At 41.7% G+C, this 16,856-nt stretch overlaps 1 protein-coding gene across 1 annotated transcript in view; it reads right to left on the bottom strand.

Moving 5' to 3' along the window:
• PINX1 (PIN2/TERF1 interacting, telomerase inhibitor 1) overlaps window positions 1-16,856 on the bottom strand; it is a 62,706-nt gene that overhangs the window by 30,024 nt on the left and 15,826 nt on the right. The window contains exon 7 of the mRNA XM_009319757.1: window positions 15,641-15,717. Coding sequence (XP_009318032.1) covers window positions 15,641-15,717 — 77 coding nt within the window. The remainder of the gene's footprint in view (window positions 1-15,640; window positions 15,718-16,856) is intronic.

Genomic DNA, 16,856 nt, shown 5'->3' with positions numbered 1-16,856 from the left:
TTACATGTTACATCACTATATTTAACCTCTCAGCTAGGATTAATCTCCCTCTACTTTAGGCATCTAGCTTAACTCTGAAACAATTGGAGAATATTGTCTTGACTCCATCATTATCAGCAAATCTCCACAGCAACAAGATACCCTGAAGGACAAAACAAGAAAGCTAAGTGGGTACCTCTTGCATGACACCCTGAAGATGATTGTGTGTCAGGGCCCTTAAGTGGTATTAAACCCCATGACTCTCCCTTGAGAGCAAACTCATGTTTTCTTTCAAGGACTTCAGACCCAGGAAGACAGAGAATTCTCCTACCAGGTTCCAGAAAAATTGGTTGCTAATTAGGACAAAAGAGTTTTTGCAGCTTTCAGTTCAAAACTTTTAACCACAAAAGAGAAGCTTCTTGGAAAAATAAGTACCAAAAGTACTTTACAGATCTCATGGCAAAATTCTAATATTATTGTTGCCTGACATCAACTCGAGATAATTTTTCCTAGTTACCAACCTTGCAAGCTTCCTCAGAGAGTGCTACCAGTTCCCACCCCTTCAGCCACTCTTGCCATGTTCCCATTCTCTTTCTTTCAAGAATATCACCTGTATTTTTCGACTTTGCCCCACAATGGCCTGGGCTCAGTGCTAGTCCAAGGGCTTTGACAGGTGAACGCTGGCAAATCTTGCTGCGGCAGCTGAAGCTGTCAGCAGCCCAGCTCTGCACATCTCTCTGCTGAAGGTTACTGTCATCCCTATACAGCAAAATCAGCACTGAAGAACGTCTGCCTGTAAATCAGTCAACCTAGCGCAAAGCCACCTTGCCGGTATGTTAAGCTAAGCCGCCACACTGTATACCAGGGGCTGAGGCATATGTATGCTGTTTTTCTTCAGCTTGACTGCAGCAGGGCAGGTTCCTGGGAACAGAAACATCTTACATCCCCATAAATTTACCCAAGCTCTTCTGTGCTCAGGTGAAGAGCATTTTGTTCCACTAATACTTATAGGAAAGAAAGAACATTCAAGACTAAATGAACTTTAATTCCGCGATTTGAACAGTATCTGCAACAGCCCTGCAAGGCCTTAGATATTATCAAGCCTGTGGAGTTGCCAGATTTTGAGCTACAGAAGGCATGTGGGACCAGACAGGCTCTACAAACCATGTTGGTAGTTCTGCCATCCAGGGACAGCTCTGTGGGTTGAAGCAGGGGGGGAGGCACCACCACTACACTGGAAGATTCCCAGAAAGCAAGCAGAAGCCAGGACTGGGCATGAAGCCCTTTATTGTTATCAGTGTTTTTGTAAAGTCAGTTGCCAGGAGTGACAAACCTCTGTGTTCTAGTAGCAAGTGTTAAAATCAGAACACTCAGACTTTTGTTGCTGAAGAGCAAGGGCTATACTGATGGGCGTCTCTTGGAGACACCCATTTCCCTACGACAATGGAGGAAAAAGGAACAGGCCATATTTTGTTCCTTTGGATGCAATCCATTGCAGTTGCTACACACAGCATTCCTTTGCCATTTGGTAACTGAGAAACACTAGGCTTATTAAAAAGGAAAAAAAAAAACCCAACCCCGCAGTGCTCTGGTTGGTAAGCACTGGTCAGAGGAGGTCTGCTGTAATGAATGGATGTCAGAGAATCAGCAGCCCAAATGATACATTAAGTACTAGCTGTCAAAACAAGGGCTGCTACTTCACTTGACCAGAAGCAACCATTTATACAAACACTCCTGCAGGTAGATACTTCTTCACTTCTTGCTTGACCTCAACTTTTCCAAGATTCACAAATCTGCAGGGTTACATACCCTCGCCCTCAGTCGTGCAAGTAACATGATGCTCTGGAGCACACTCCCCCCTCCCATCCAGATTTTATGTAAACAGCCTTGCTTTTGCAGGGATTTCAGAAAAGCCGGAGACAGTCACGCTTCAGGAATCTCTGAAAGTTTAATTAAGTTACAATGTCCTAAAACCACAATATAGCTTTTATAGGCACTACGGCCGTAAAGTTCAAAAGGTAAACAGGGAAGCACATACAGTACCCTTCAAACAGCTCTTCTAGTTCTCCAGAAAGAAGTTTCTCCATCAGGAAAACTGAAAATGTATGATATGCTTCGCACTTAAACTTTCTCACTTATCATCTAAATATTTCAATGTACTTCATAAAGCACACCACACTTCACACAAATTAGGCTATATCATCTACATGGGGTAAGTGAATCACCCCCAGATTTAGTGATCGTGAAACTGGGATGCAGAGAATTAACTTGACCCAAGGCTGCATAACATGTGAGTAGGACAGTGGTGAAAGCAAACCAAAGAGCCCTGACTAAAATTTCTTTACTGAAAGAGTGGTTAAGCATTGGACCAGGCTGCCCAGGGAAGTGGTTGAGTCACCATCCCTGGAGGTATTTAAAAGACGTGTAGATGAGGCGCTTAGGGACATGGTTTAGTGGGCATGGGGGTGTTGGGTTGACGGTTGGACTCGATGATCTTGGAGGTCTCTTCCAACCTTAATGATTCTATGACTACAGGCTCACTGTGCCTCACCTGAGCCACATTCCTGGGATCCACTGCGAGGTGATGTCCTCTGTAAACAAATAACCTGCTCAAATCCTCTTGGCATAAAAATGCCAAGGGGCTGAGAGAGAGGAGTTTAAAAGCAGCAATTAATAGAAGGCTTAACAAGGCATAAGTTAAAATAAGGACATTTTGCCTTCTAACTTCTTAGTGTGCAAGTTACAACAAAAAACTTCCTCTTCCAGTTGCTTGCTGACGTGTAAGATTACACAATTTTCTCTCATCACCTCAAAGTTTGGCCCAGCATTCTCACTGCTTTTAAGATGAAATGTAAATGAATGCCTAAGCTTTCAGCATTAGCACAGTCACAGATATTAAGAGGCTGAAATTAGGTCACTTCGGCCAACGCTGAATCGCTCCCCACAGAACATTCATTCTTCAATTCAGGAGGAGAAACGTTTTTAGGTAGAAGCAAACTTGAGAACTGGATAACCCGACAGTCATGTGTTTCATTATTTCACTGCCCCAGATTCAAGCTGAGTAGCACCAAAAGGTTTATATAAGCAGACTATTATGGTGGTCTTCGTGGAATAATTTGAGTTTTGAACGGATGCCACTACTGGACAGATTGAGAACATAGAAAAGGAAGATATTTAGAAAACTTAATAACCCGCTGGGCTAAATGTGTTGTTTACTGATTACAGACCTGATACTGGGACGAGCTGAACCAGGCGAGTAAATAAAGTTTTGAAGCTCTAAGATAATTTGAGAATTGTTGGAGGAAATAGCTTTTGCTTCAATGTCACAGCAGTGGCATATAGAGTTAGTAGCCCCCAATATGCTGTGCATCAAGACAGAATTCAGGAAGTTGTCTTTGCTGCTTTCTATGACACTTCCCATACCAAATTCCTTAGTGTCTTAATACATTAGTAGTTGCAGAGAAATTCCATACCTACTGCTATCCAGAGGACTTTACAGTTATTTTACTGAATAACAGCTAAACCTAGGAAGTGTTCCAGGTACCTTTGAGTGTTTGGTACAGACTAAGGTGCTTTCTGAATACAGTTAAGAGTTAAAGGAGTAGATGAGAGGTGGGGAGGATCAACAAAAAACTCCTGCTTAATTACTTACACTGTTCCCCTTTTTCTTCTAGAAACATATGAACCATATTCTTATTACTAAGACATCAAACATATATATACACACAAAGGGTTACCTGAACTAATAAATAATTAAAATTGCATGATTTTTTCCCTCATCTAAGATTTTTAGTCCATTACGAGATACAGTGGTCTAATGAATCATAATAAAAAAGCACCTGCAAGCTTGCACTTGACTGCAACAAGACACTTGTAGTAATGCCTATTTCTCTAACTGCAAATATTCATTGCAAAACATACAAGTTGACTTTTAAATGAAAATTTATATTTTTTAAGAAATTTTCCAAAGAAAATTGATCGTGTTTTCTGTGAACTAGAAAGCATTTCCTAATTAGCATTAGCCTTGACTAACCCGCAGTACTACGGTAACTTTCTTCTACTCCCAAGCTTACAGAATTTCTTTGTAAAAAAAAAAATTGAGGATAAATAATTTTCTTTCAAGTATTGAAGTACTGACTGACATTTTAATTCTTCAATATTCTGGAAAATAGGATTTTAGGGCACACAATATTTTCATTTGTTAAAAAACAACCTGTAACACACAGGTGACATAGGATCTAGTAAGCTTGAGCTGGGTTCGATTCTGCTGCTGTCACCAACACGTCCCAGCACTTGGAAGAAATCAGCTCATGGTGAGAACAGAGCAGATTTAAAATAAACCCCAATAAAAGAGAAATAATGAGAAAGAACTAAATTATCAGTACTCTTCAACCCTACGATTAGCCACACTTCTCACCCTCTGTCCCCGATCCACAGTCAAATCATCCATGGTCTTGTCCTTTTCATAGGAGCTTCAAGTTCAGCGTAAGGGCCGTCCAACAAAGTATGAGCGCTTAACTTCAGCTGAGGTAAGTGCGAGCTGGTCATCAAAACAGCCCTGGTGATTCTGGATCCTGAGGAACACAAGCATTTTCTACCAGCAGGTTAAAACTCACCTATGCAGAGTCTTCTCGAGGTCCATCACAGACTACAACAAACTTCCACAGAAATTAATTATCATAGACAGCATCATCTCTTGCTCCAAAGCCAGAGCATACTTCAACTTGTCTTCACTAATACCCACTGGGTTCATATTACTGAGTCTGCCAAATCAAAACACTTGAATGCACAACCAATTTCCCCCAAGGAGAGAAAGAACAAACTACGCGCAACAGACAGACGTCAAATCCCTTAATCCAGTGCAGGGAAGAGTTCAGACACTGTTACGTGCATGGAAATTTCAGAATCTGTACAGTACAGTACCCAAACGCTTTCCAACTCAGCAAAACTCAGGTTTGCTTGAGCTCTCCTCCATTCCCTTTTCTGTTGCTTACTTCAGCTGTTAGACCCTTGCTTCCTTGCTCTCTCCTCTCAACAACAGACAATCTGGCTTAGCAATAAAAATTATACAATATTCATCCTTAACACCAAATCTGAGGTCCTTCCCCAAAAGCATTCTGTGATGGAGAACAGCAAGCCATCATCATCAAGATACTGGCAACTGACATATCATTTTAAAGATGATGCTAATGCAAACAGAGCATGGAAGATACCTACTATCCCACTGCATGATCGTTTCCTCCATCATAATCTTCCTCTTTTCTTAATGGAGGGATACATGAAGTTATTAGCAGACGGTCAAGTTAGTGACATTAGTCAGCAGGTCACATTTGCCTATATATATATGGCAACACCACAATTACTCCAAGGAAGCACACTGAGATTGATGACAGTTTGCAGAGTGAGGCTGTAGATGTAGGGGAAAAACTCAGACAATGGATTTCTTGACCTTGTCTTATTACTTTGAGAAAACTCAAATGAACCCAAATTAACTTCAAATGGCCAAACTTTTCAAACATGTCAGGCAGCTGAAGTGAGGTCAGAGAGAAGAGGGAGTACCTCATACACTCTCAAGGTTACCCTGATGAGGAAGTTCACCATTAAGTCACACTCCAGCACTAGATATTCTCCTGATTGGAGAGGAAAAAAAGCAAATGCTCAGAGCTGAAGAAAGAACAATTCAGTGGAGAAGTCGAAATACTGTATTGAAAGCGGAAAAGTTTGTTTCTTTGACTTTAAGCACTTTCTCAGGCTAAAGCATTTATTTTGCTCAAACTTCTGGTTTGCTTAACCCACCTGAACGAACTAGCAGTTTCATAATCAGTTTGATGAGCCAAAATCAGAAGACACCCTTGGAGAAAGGTTAGACACCCTTCAATAACTAAAAAGTCAGCAAAAATAAGACTGTGCTATGAACATCCAATCCTTCTGCAGGCTATTTGAGTGGATCCAGCACCCTTCTTAGAGGGTAATAAAATGTATTCTATTCCCCGATTTCTGCGAGAGAACACATGCCGCTATTTCCCTCGCATTCCCACAGCAGTATTATTCCCACAAGATACCAATCCCAAATGCCATCTCCCACTACCCCTACTCCTCGCACACAGAGGAATAAGCTCCTCTGTGCAAAGGACCATCACCTTGGCTCTGTGCTACCCCAGCAGAAGGAAAGAGCATGCAGCATACTCCTGCACAAGGACACCAGGGAAAGCATGGCAGGTAGCAGCCGGCAAGAGCAATTCGTTGTCAAGAACTTGCCCACCTGGCTTTAAAATCAACAGGAAGCCACCTGCTTAGTTCACACTTCCATATACAAATCCTGTTATGATAGGATCAAAAATGTACTTTTCCTTGTTTTGAACTACTGCAGTGGAATTTTTTTTTTTTTTTTTTTAAGAAAGCTCTTTGATCAGACAAATATTTTTAAAAGGAAAAACAAAACAAAGCCGTCCTATAAAAGTGCAGGCCCATGACAAGGGCTGTTTGGGAGGAAAGGATTACACATGACAAAAATAAGGTTAACGTCGTCATCTAGTACCCGAGCCCATATTCTTAGGTACTGGCATGTTACCTTCTCACAGTATACACACAGTTAAAAGAAAAGAAAAAAAAGAAAAAAAAACACAATTGGGATTTGTTTTGTGCACCCAGTGCACCCATTTTAAGCAGCTATGCCAAACATCATTGTTTTATGGTTCCTTACATGGTTACACTGCTTTAACCCTATTTATACACCCCACGTATAAGAGTGGTTCCGGATCACATTTTTATGCGATTTAATTTAAAGCTGGATTTCCCCCCTCCCTTGGTTTTTGTTTTTTTTTTTTTGTTTGTTTGTTTTGTTTTTGTTTTGTTTTGTTTTTTTAAACTCTCAGTGAAGAATCCCACTGGGGAACCACCTTTTCAGGATAAGGTGTTATACAGTATACAGATGACAAAATTCAGCATATAGATGCCAAAAGCCAGTATTAACTGAATCGGGTAAGATGAAGTCTTCTACCAACACAGACCTGCATCTTACTTCATATATTTTCCCCAGTTATTTCATTAGACCCATTTATGGATGTCAGCTTTGTTCACGCAGTGCCTGAGGACTGGATACGACCCACTGAACAGTCTCAGTATATTTAAATGACAAAAAGCTATGAGTCGTTCTGATTAGAGACCCACTCAATCTCAATACAAAGCCATGACAATGAATTCCCCCCCCACACACCTTTGGGGGGGGAAAAAACCCTTGAGGGTTTTTTTTGCAATTCAGAAAACAGAACTACAATGGTAACAAAGTTCTGTTTGGGCTTTTCCTCTTGAAAACTCCCACAATGCAAAAAGCAAGGGCAGCAAAAATACACCTCCAAAAATGTAGTGCAGCTTTCACACAAAGGGTAGTTAAAAAATGACTAAGTTTTCTTGATATATGAATTTGTGGGTAAACCATTTATCAATGACCTGTTTACCTGTGCAGCAGAGTCCCTCAAGCAGAGGGCCATGTCATTCCCCTTTGACTGATTAATTAGCCAATCAAGGGATATTTTTCACTGTGAGGCATGATGGTTTATTCCAGCTAATGCATGGTCTCTAATGGTAGCACATTAAAGCCAACTCGGCTCTTTAAGCTATCGAAGTGACCAAAAGGGAAGGAGAGAAGATAAATCAAAAAAGATCCCCCCAGTTTTGTTTCTGTTCCTAACACCACCCCCCCATAAGGAACTAACGCTAGAGGCAAGACTCTTCTCCAGTGAAGAGAGAAGAAAAAGCACCATTTCTTCCAGATCAGGAGGTGTCTCTTCCTCTCCCTCTCTCTGCTGATATCTCAACAGTAATAATTTATCCTCAGTTGATTAACAAGGTGCTTATAGAATAGGCAACAAAACATCAATACTTTGCTCTTCCTTCTTTTATCAAAAGCACTACTAGGGCATCGTGCTGGGTGAAGTGATTTTTACTGGTGCTCCTGGAACAATCTTATCTGCATGGAGAAGTATTAAAAATATGGCCCAAATTAACACCTTGAGCCTAATTCATTGTTTTTCTGACTTGCTATATACAATGTTACAAGTTACCAGCTCAGAGCAACAGGGTTTTAGATCCACTTTATGCTAGTCCGTGCTGCCAGAAGATTTTCTCTACCTGTACCTCTCGTGTACACTGAAGATGCATTTAGCCCTTCAGCTATATTGTCATGCTGTCCTCCTTGTGAGTTTGTGTCACCAACCTGTCCTGGTTGCCCCTCAAGCATGGGCAAAAGCCTTGTACTGCTAACTGCTGCCAGAATCTGTTTTTGAGTGGGTTTTTTTTTTTTTCAGGACATGATCCCTCTGGCTGTTAAGAGTCCATGGTATGCAGCAGAGCAAAACTGGGGAGGCCAAAGAAGTAAGTGCAGTATTACAGAAGTAGTGAAAAGCCCTTGCTAATGGTAATTTTAATATACTTAATTCAAAGGGTCAGAAAGAAAAAACAAAACAGGTGAGCACACAAACCTAATGAAATCCTCTAGTACTGATGCTGCAGAACACGGCGAGCTCCCATCGAAGTCAAGAACTAAGCCACTGCAAGCTGAGTGTTACAATTTCTTAGGTCACGAGACTAAAAATCTGTAGTGAGTAAGCCATGCTGGTCAAAGTAGCAGTGAATTAGAGGCTGACAGAAACCTTTCTAATCAGAAGCAGGTTCCTGGGGATACCAAATGCATAAAAACACCATTATATTGTCTTGCAGACTTTGCCACTAGGTCACCAGCACCTTCCCACTAACCAACATTAAAAAAAATTCAAAAAAAATGCAGCCTTCACAAGAACTGAATAGGTCAAGAGGGTTGAGCAGTCATCACATGCTTACAAGAACATAGTCAGCTTTTGCACTGAAACAGAATATATTCAGAATATAACTGAATAGGATGCACCTCGCTGTTAGATGTCCCCTATGATCCGTGAGGAAAGAGGCACGTCTCTCTAGGAAGAGTTCGGCTTCACACATCTTTACCGTCTTTGGAGACAGCGAATGCATCTGTTTGGGCACTTGTGCCTCATCACTGTAAAGGGAGTCTGGAGAAGATGCCTAGATCTTCTACCAATAAAGTCGGGTGGCATTAAATCCCACCTTTCGTTACCTACGTTTTCATTTGCCTCGATTCTTAGTAAAACGTTACATTCACTCTTCCCAATGACACACAACACACTACATACATCTGTGCTGAAATGGCCAAGTGATATATAGGAATAAGCACTGTGCAGTTCTAAATTTTAACCCCAAATCTGAGAAACTCTGTAGCCTGGGAATAATTATAATACCTAGGCACAAGCTACTCAGTGCCTCTAAACATGCAATTATTCTCTCTGACAATAAATGTATAATAAAAAAAGAAGGAAATATGTTAAAGGCACTATCTCAGTGTTTTCCTACTGTCTTCCTCCAGAACACACCGACAGCAATTATAGTTTTACTCTGATTTCTTAAGGAAGCAAAGTTTCCACAATCATTCTGTCCAGACATTTGTGTACATCAGGCACTCCTTTCTCTCCAGCAACTTTTTAATCCAACCTAACAGAAGCTTAGAGATTTCAAAGATATTAAGACTCTAAAGTATTTGATGAAAACAGGCAGCTGGACAGAGAAGGCCAACAGATCAGCACGCACACGGACAGGGATTTCAGCATGAGCTCATCTCCTTTAGTCACACAGAATCCAAGCACAACACAACCACAGGAAACCAAGCTTCAGTACGGGAGCCGCTCACAGAATGACTTGTTAGGAGATTTTTTACTTAAACCAATTCATCTTTGCCCATTCCAACAGCTCTAAAAGTGTTAAATTCTTTTTTTTTTTTTTCTTGGCATCACTTACTAAGGAGCTGGGATTTCCCTTAGGAGACTCTTCCACTGCCCTGCTGACATCACTGCGAGGAAGCCTGCTGAAGAGTAAGCTTGTGTCTTCCTTTTTCTAATTGAAGTTCTCACCCCCAGTACCATTCTTGGCTTTTGCCTACCCTGATTACTATCCCTTCCCTTCCTCTGTTCCTCCCTCCCCCCGACCCCCAGGTATTTATAGGCAGAGAGGTCATCTTTTTCTGCCTCTTTTCTGAGATGAACGTATCCAGTTCCTCCACTCTCTCCTTCTAGGACATGCCCTCTAACCCTGTCGCCCATTTTACTAAATCCTTTTGGACTCTCTCCAGGTTTTTGATGTCCTTTTTCTGTTCTGCTTCTCAGTCCCAAATACCTCACGCTAGCTGCAGTCTCCAAAGCAGAACGGTGAAAAACCCAAGTTAATTTTTAACTAATTTTTGTCTTCTGCAGTTTTTTGTTCCCCGACAGTGCTGAAAAAAAAAGGAACAGCAAATTAATTTATATGCTACCTCTGCAACAGAGACTTTTGTCACAGGTAAAAAAAAACCCAGACTAAACTTACGACTTGCCTAAAAGTCACAATTGTGAAATCCACAAACACCAGTATCATGACCGGTATTTTGCAGAGAGAAAGTCGAGGTGAAGGGAATTACATCAGTTTACCCATAGCTTCAGTGAGCCCATGGCAGAGCCAGACTTTAATGGATTTTCAGTTATGTCCCTCAAGATTAGCCAACATGCTTTTCTGATAAGTGCTGGGAAATGTAAGTCAGTTGAGGAAGTTCTGCAAAATGTGTCAGAAGACAATTTCCTGATTTAAAAAAAAAAAAAAGAAAAGTGAAAAAGCAACAGGGTGGATAGTTACATTTCTAATGACTAACACGGAAGAAATCACCACAAACTCGAGACTTTCGGGCTACTTGGATTAGGTGGTTTAAGGGAACTTATGCAGGTTTACATCCAAGTTACAAAAATTTGGAGGAAGCAGATTACTCATCAAATGGCCTGAGACATGGAAGTGAGATGGACGCAAAACATTCAGTTTTCTCTGCATCTCAAACAGTTATTACAAATGCGCCAGCAAATCAGAACTACTCCCCCAGCCCCCAAAGCGAAATCAGTGCCAGAATCATGTTGTTCAGCAACCAAGTTGGGCCTGTCTGTAACTCATTCCCAAATCCTCAGTCTCACTCAGGAGCATTTTCTCCAGTGATAAGGCTTCATCAGGAAACACAGCTGGATGGAGGAAGGAAATTCTGAGAAGCAAAAAAAATAGTGAGGGTTCCAGGAAGTTCAACCAGATAGGAACTAATGGAATTTGTTTTTCTGTCTCCCCAGCTCCCAGTGTTCCTAAGCAAGTGAGAAAATCAGAGGGAAAGTGGGGGCAAAAAAAGTCTGGCAGATCTTACCCTGCAAAACAGGTCCTCACTACAGGTCTCCAGAGAGCATCATAATTACAATTCAATATTTTCGATCACTTACTCTCCCTGGGAAAAACTGCAGACGTTTTCAATTTAGGTCCACTCTGAAGCCCAGCCATTGTTTTCTTCCCCCCATTTTTTTGACTTGTAATTTTTTTTAAACAAAAGTCCCTGTGTAGTTTATTAAGGAGGTTTTAGTTGGACACATGATTTATCAAAAATAATATAAAAAAAAAGTTATGTTTACCATTGAGGAGAATTAAAGGTTGCAAGTGCCTATGATTAGTAACGCATACCTCAGAACCATCAAAACAATAGCTTAAACTAGTATCTCGGTCTTATTACTTCTAGAGAAACTCCTTTCGACCCTCAGGGGCAAACAGCATTTCCTTCCATATCCTTTGCAATTCCACTCTTTTGCAATCTTTACAATCCTCTAGCCAACTCCCTCTTCCTTTGATAAGGTAGATAATCCAAATTTCAACATCCCCACTTACTGCAGTAGTGTCAGTGTGAAACGAGACAAAAGAGCCATTAGCCAGATCAGTCCCAGGCTACCGAGACAGTTAAAAAGTGAGTCTGAGATCAGCTCTAGAGTTAAGACAGCTCAGGCTAAGCTAGCGCAAAACATCTTCTGCCAAAGACTACTCCACAGGTCAAGATCATAAAGTGATTGCTAATGACTATACTAGAAAAGACTGAACACGACTAATTGGAACAGTGTCTCTGTGACACATCTGATTTCTTGAGACACCATTTATCACAGCAGCAGTTCAGAGGTGATGTATTTTTGACAAGCGCCTCAGAAGAGCCAGGATTATCTTGCTGGTCCAGAGACCATGTCACTTAGCCTTGAGCCCTTCCACCAGTTTCCATTCGACCATAAGCACAGATGGAGTTTCCTGGGTTTTGCTTTTTTCCACCCTTTTCCTAATCTTTAAGAACAGTTTGGTATAACATCAACCAACCAGCCAGACCTAGTACGACAGTGCCGATAAGCATCAGTGTAATACCACTGCCAGCATCTACTGCACGTTAGGCCATCTGTAGAAACAGAAAAGCTCAAAGGCCGTGGGTACAACAGCTCTTAGGAATAAGAGAAGCTCCGCAACTCACTCAGATGAAAAACCTGACCATAATGCCATCAATGCTATACATCCTTCAACGTTTCAATAACTTCCACCGTGTCTCTGATGCCTACAGAACTGCAAATGATCACCCAACTGAGTCCTTTTACAGCATAAGCGTTTTGTTATTCCAAAATGTTCCCATCTTCTGCTCCTTAAGTGATCTCTCTCATCCATCCACTGAATTTCGTCACAGGCTTAAACTGGAGGCTTTAAGGGAGGGAGACAGTCAAAACTCAGCTGGACATGGTCCTGAGCAACTTGCTTTGAGCAGGGCAGTCAATCTGGAGACCTCCAGAGGTCTCCCTCGATCTCAGTAATTCGGTGATTCTATGAAAAGCAGTTCCTGCATCTTTCCATGAAGTTATACCCAAGATGGTTCTGATCCTGGACTGAAACAACTAGAAACATGGGAAACAGAATTATGCTGAGTATCTTTGTCAAAAGACGACAACTCTACTGCGAGCTGAGGACAGGTCATTCAATCCAACTCACGTTTGTACTGAATGCTTCTCAAGCTGCACCTCTGAAAAAAGAGGAGGAATCCAATACCTCGGAAAGAGCCTTAAAGATAGGACTTCAAGCTACAGGATCAATACATTACAGGTACTTCCTCATATCATCTCAGTTGCAACTACAGCTGGGAACCTGCAATCAGATTAATTGATAGCAGCAGTTCTGGCACCTACGCAAACATGGAAGCTGTCCTCATCTACTTTGAACAGGGACAACGGCATACAACTGTTACTAACGGTTGCAGGAGCTGCAATTAAAAGGGACTGCAGCCTACCACAGCCTGAAGGCATACCCCAGGGCTCTGATGGACACCAGGACTCTTCCTACATTATCTCTACACAGGAACAGATATGAACAACTCAATTCCAGGAGAATGACAGCACTTTCCTGCTCCTGTAGTGCGCGCTCTGCCACATCATGGAAATGCCCAGAGCCTAGGGATTTCAAAACAGAATGCAAACACACACAGAGAACAGTACTGCAAATCCCCACGGGGCAGTTCCATTTATGCCACCTTAAGGACCAGGCTCTGGAACATGATGGAAAGGGATCATGAGAGTTCATGGGTGCAATGAAATGAAATTGCTCAGAGCTGGAGGGCCTGAGCAATGCATTTTTGTTCTGTGCAAACTCCACAGATCTCTGATCCATGAAGAAAAGGGGGGGGAGCAATTGTGCTGCCTCTGGCTTTCTCTCCCTGTGGCTGCTTAGCAGCAGACAGTAGCCAGAAGACGACAATGCAGCTCAAAATTACATTACCTCCTGCCTGTATTTGCATGTGGAAATCTGGGTGCTTAACAAGGAACAGCCTGTGACTTTTTGCCAGAACCTTAACCCATTAGCTCAGTGTTCGGTGAGGGGAAAAAGGAAATCTGCACAGTAGCCATCAGCCAACCGCTGCACTGGTCAAGGAATTAGCAAAAGCATGCACAAACTCATATACACTTCACAAGCAGCCATAAATGCACATGATCTGCAGTGTCTATCAATAAAAGAACAAATGCTCTGCAGGATTAAGCCCCAGAAGCAGCAACAGCACTTTCCACTTAGTTTCAAAAGATGCAGGATACACAGAGAAAACAAGACCAACTATCTGGGACAACTCATGGGTGGGCAAAATCTACTCCCTTAACCATAGCACTGTCGATTTGCATTAAATCACAGTTTGCCTTGCTTCATATTGATCTGACAGCAGGGGAGCTAAGAAGTAGATCCGTAGCATATTTAGGTGATCGGAAGTGTTAATCAAGGGGGCTCCGACGGTGCAAGCTTACCTACAGCATCTGAGACCTCTAACAGCTCTCACGGACTTGAAGTCCCCAAATGCTTATTTCAAGACAGCAGTAAGTTAAGATGGGTTCTGTTGTGGCTGATGGCCTCCTCCCAAGCTCTTACCTTTCAAGCCAAACCATGTGACTCGTAACAAAGGTTCATAGTGTTTTTCACAGTGGCAGACAAGACAGGGCGGTTCTTAATTTGTTTAAATTTGTTCTAACCTCCCAGTTTAATTAACTGTAACTGTATTTTTGTAGTTTAGAGAACAGTACTCAGAAAACAGACTTGACATTTTTCTCTGTCCTACCAATAACTTTAAAACCCACAGCAGATTCACTGAAATTCTAACACTATATGACATAATGGCAAGACCAAATCCTTCAAACTGTTCAATTCAAGACAGCCCACTGAAGTATTCTTTATTTTATAGTAAGAGAATCCCCAGTGAAGAATCCCCAGTGGATCGCTATTTGTTCTTCACAAGCTCCCTTGTCATTCCGCCTAGCATTTACACAGCTACAAACCTTGTATTGCTTTCACTACCGCCTAGGATCTCTCTTAGCACATTCTTCCCCCTATTCCTCTCCTCCCAAAGTTCACAGTGGCCTACAGTGAAGTTACAGAGCAATTTTCAAGAGTACTGCACAACGAGCGAAGTGTCAAACACATACAGGGTATTTCAGAAATTTCCATTCAATTTCAGGCCCCGTCTTTCCCTCTAACTTCAAGAGACTTCAGAGACCTCTGAACCGACAGGGCAATTCTTGCTACATATTCACTTGTGCTTTTCCAGATGTTATCTTTTCCAAAGAATTTTTCTGGATACATTAGTCACGTCGCAGTGTACGTCTGTTATTTTATATACTGATACAGCAGGCCTATTCTCTGCAAGTGCAAAATGCTAGTGAATACATAAATTAAATAAAATCAGTGCTCATACAAACCTTAATCTCATTACACAAAGTTGGGGAAAAGTCTTATCATTAAGTGTTTATCAGTGTTCAAGCCATCTTTGAATCCTTTGTTCAAAGACGATCACGACTTTGCAGCTGCTCAGCCTTTCCCAATTCTTGTGAAGATAGGGGCAGTTTGTTGAGATTGGCCGGTCGCTACTGAATGTCAAATTTTATTTTGGATATTTATGGATCTTTCAGATCAAGCAAAATTTATCTACTTTGCGATGTGTATTGCCTAACAAGTGTAAAATTAAAATACTGAAGTTTCCTAACTCCAAAGAAGTTACATCGCAATAATTCACAAAAATATGTATTAAATTCACTCTTATTTCCTCACGGTTCAGCGCACAGCCACCCGCCTGCAGCCTTCACAGAGAAACAACAGTAATTTCACGGGCAGAAGACCCCTTGCTTTTTGATGGGCACGTGGTAATCTCATTAGCAGAAAGACATTTAAATATGGTTTTGTTACAAGGGAAAATACGCAAGGAAACAAGAGAAAGGTGAAGCCTCTTGTTTACCTGTGTCTTCATACTCTTCTGTCGCTTCCCAAATATGCAGGACAGATCATCTTCACTGCGTGAAGAGAGATCCTTACCTGAAAGAGGTAAAGGGAGGAAAAAAATGCCACAATCTTCACATCTGGTGATGACGGGTACATTTTGATAACACAAATTGTGACCCACGGAGGTAGAGAAAGTGTTGGAGGTGAAAAAAAATCAGGAGGAGAACGTTAAAGACACTAAATGAAGGCTGACCATGGCTCCCACATACGGTAGGAGATGTGTGTGTCTAGAGGGAAAGGCTGGTGAGGAGACAACCACAGCCTGCTGATGTATGCCCACAGGGAAACGTATAACAGCAGCTTGTTTTCCCCCACCTGACACTGCAGTTGTCATAGCAAGATGAGGGAAGCAGCCTGCACTACGCTAAAGGGAAAGAAGAGCTGTAACCTCCTATGCACAAGAAAAGTTCAAGGAGAAACTGCACGTCTTGGGATTCTCATGAGAATTCCCCATCTCTGACAGCATTAGGGAGTTATAGCTCCTCCAATAAAAAAAATAAAAATCCATCTTTATTCAGTGGGGGCTTTTCTTTGATTCACAAAATAGCTTCTGAAAAGCAAAACCTCCATCTCTGCAACACACTGGATTATTCCAATTTAAAACAATTTCAAGGGTGAAGCAAAGATTTCTCTGAGTTCCAGTAGGACCATTATTCCCATCTGACTGTTGTGTGGCTACCTGAATATCAGACATGGAGCAGGGAGGGGGAAGAAAAAGGGTGTGATGTGATATTCTGAGATACTGGCAAAAGTTTAGCCGATTGCACCGTGCAGAAGCCTTTAGATTGAGCTGTCCACAGCTTGCCTCAGAAAATTCTTTAAAAAAATAAGGCAGCAAAAGTTAAAGAAACAAAATTAGTCCGGATAGGCCAACTTCTTAGGAGTCTGCTGGGGTCTTTCTCCACTTGACTGTCTGATTCCAAAATCACTGACCTCAAAATGAAACTAAGCACTTGTAATGGACAAAAAAAAAAATCTGACTATTCCACCTGATTCTTCTTCTCAGGATCCTTAACTGCCCACAGAGGGTAAGCAGACACATCAACCCAGAGGAGAAACTGTTACCCAACTTTCTGGTGTCTCACTGCGCAGCCTCTAGATGTCCTTTCCCAAGCAAGCCGGATGAGACCGGTGGCTGTTTTCAGCTTTATCTTGGCCAAGGCTTGGAACAT

The sequence above is a fragment of the Pygoscelis adeliae genome, unplaced genomic scaffold (assembly GCF_000699105.1).
Source record: "Pygoscelis adeliae isolate BGI_AS28 unplaced genomic scaffold, ASM69910v1 Scaffold121, whole genome shotgun sequence".
Lineage (NCBI taxonomy): Eukaryota > Metazoa > Chordata > Aves > Sphenisciformes > Spheniscidae > Pygoscelis > Pygoscelis adeliae.
The sequence above is the reverse complement of the archived record's forward strand: the minus strand, read 5'-3'. Positions and strand labels throughout refer to the sequence as shown.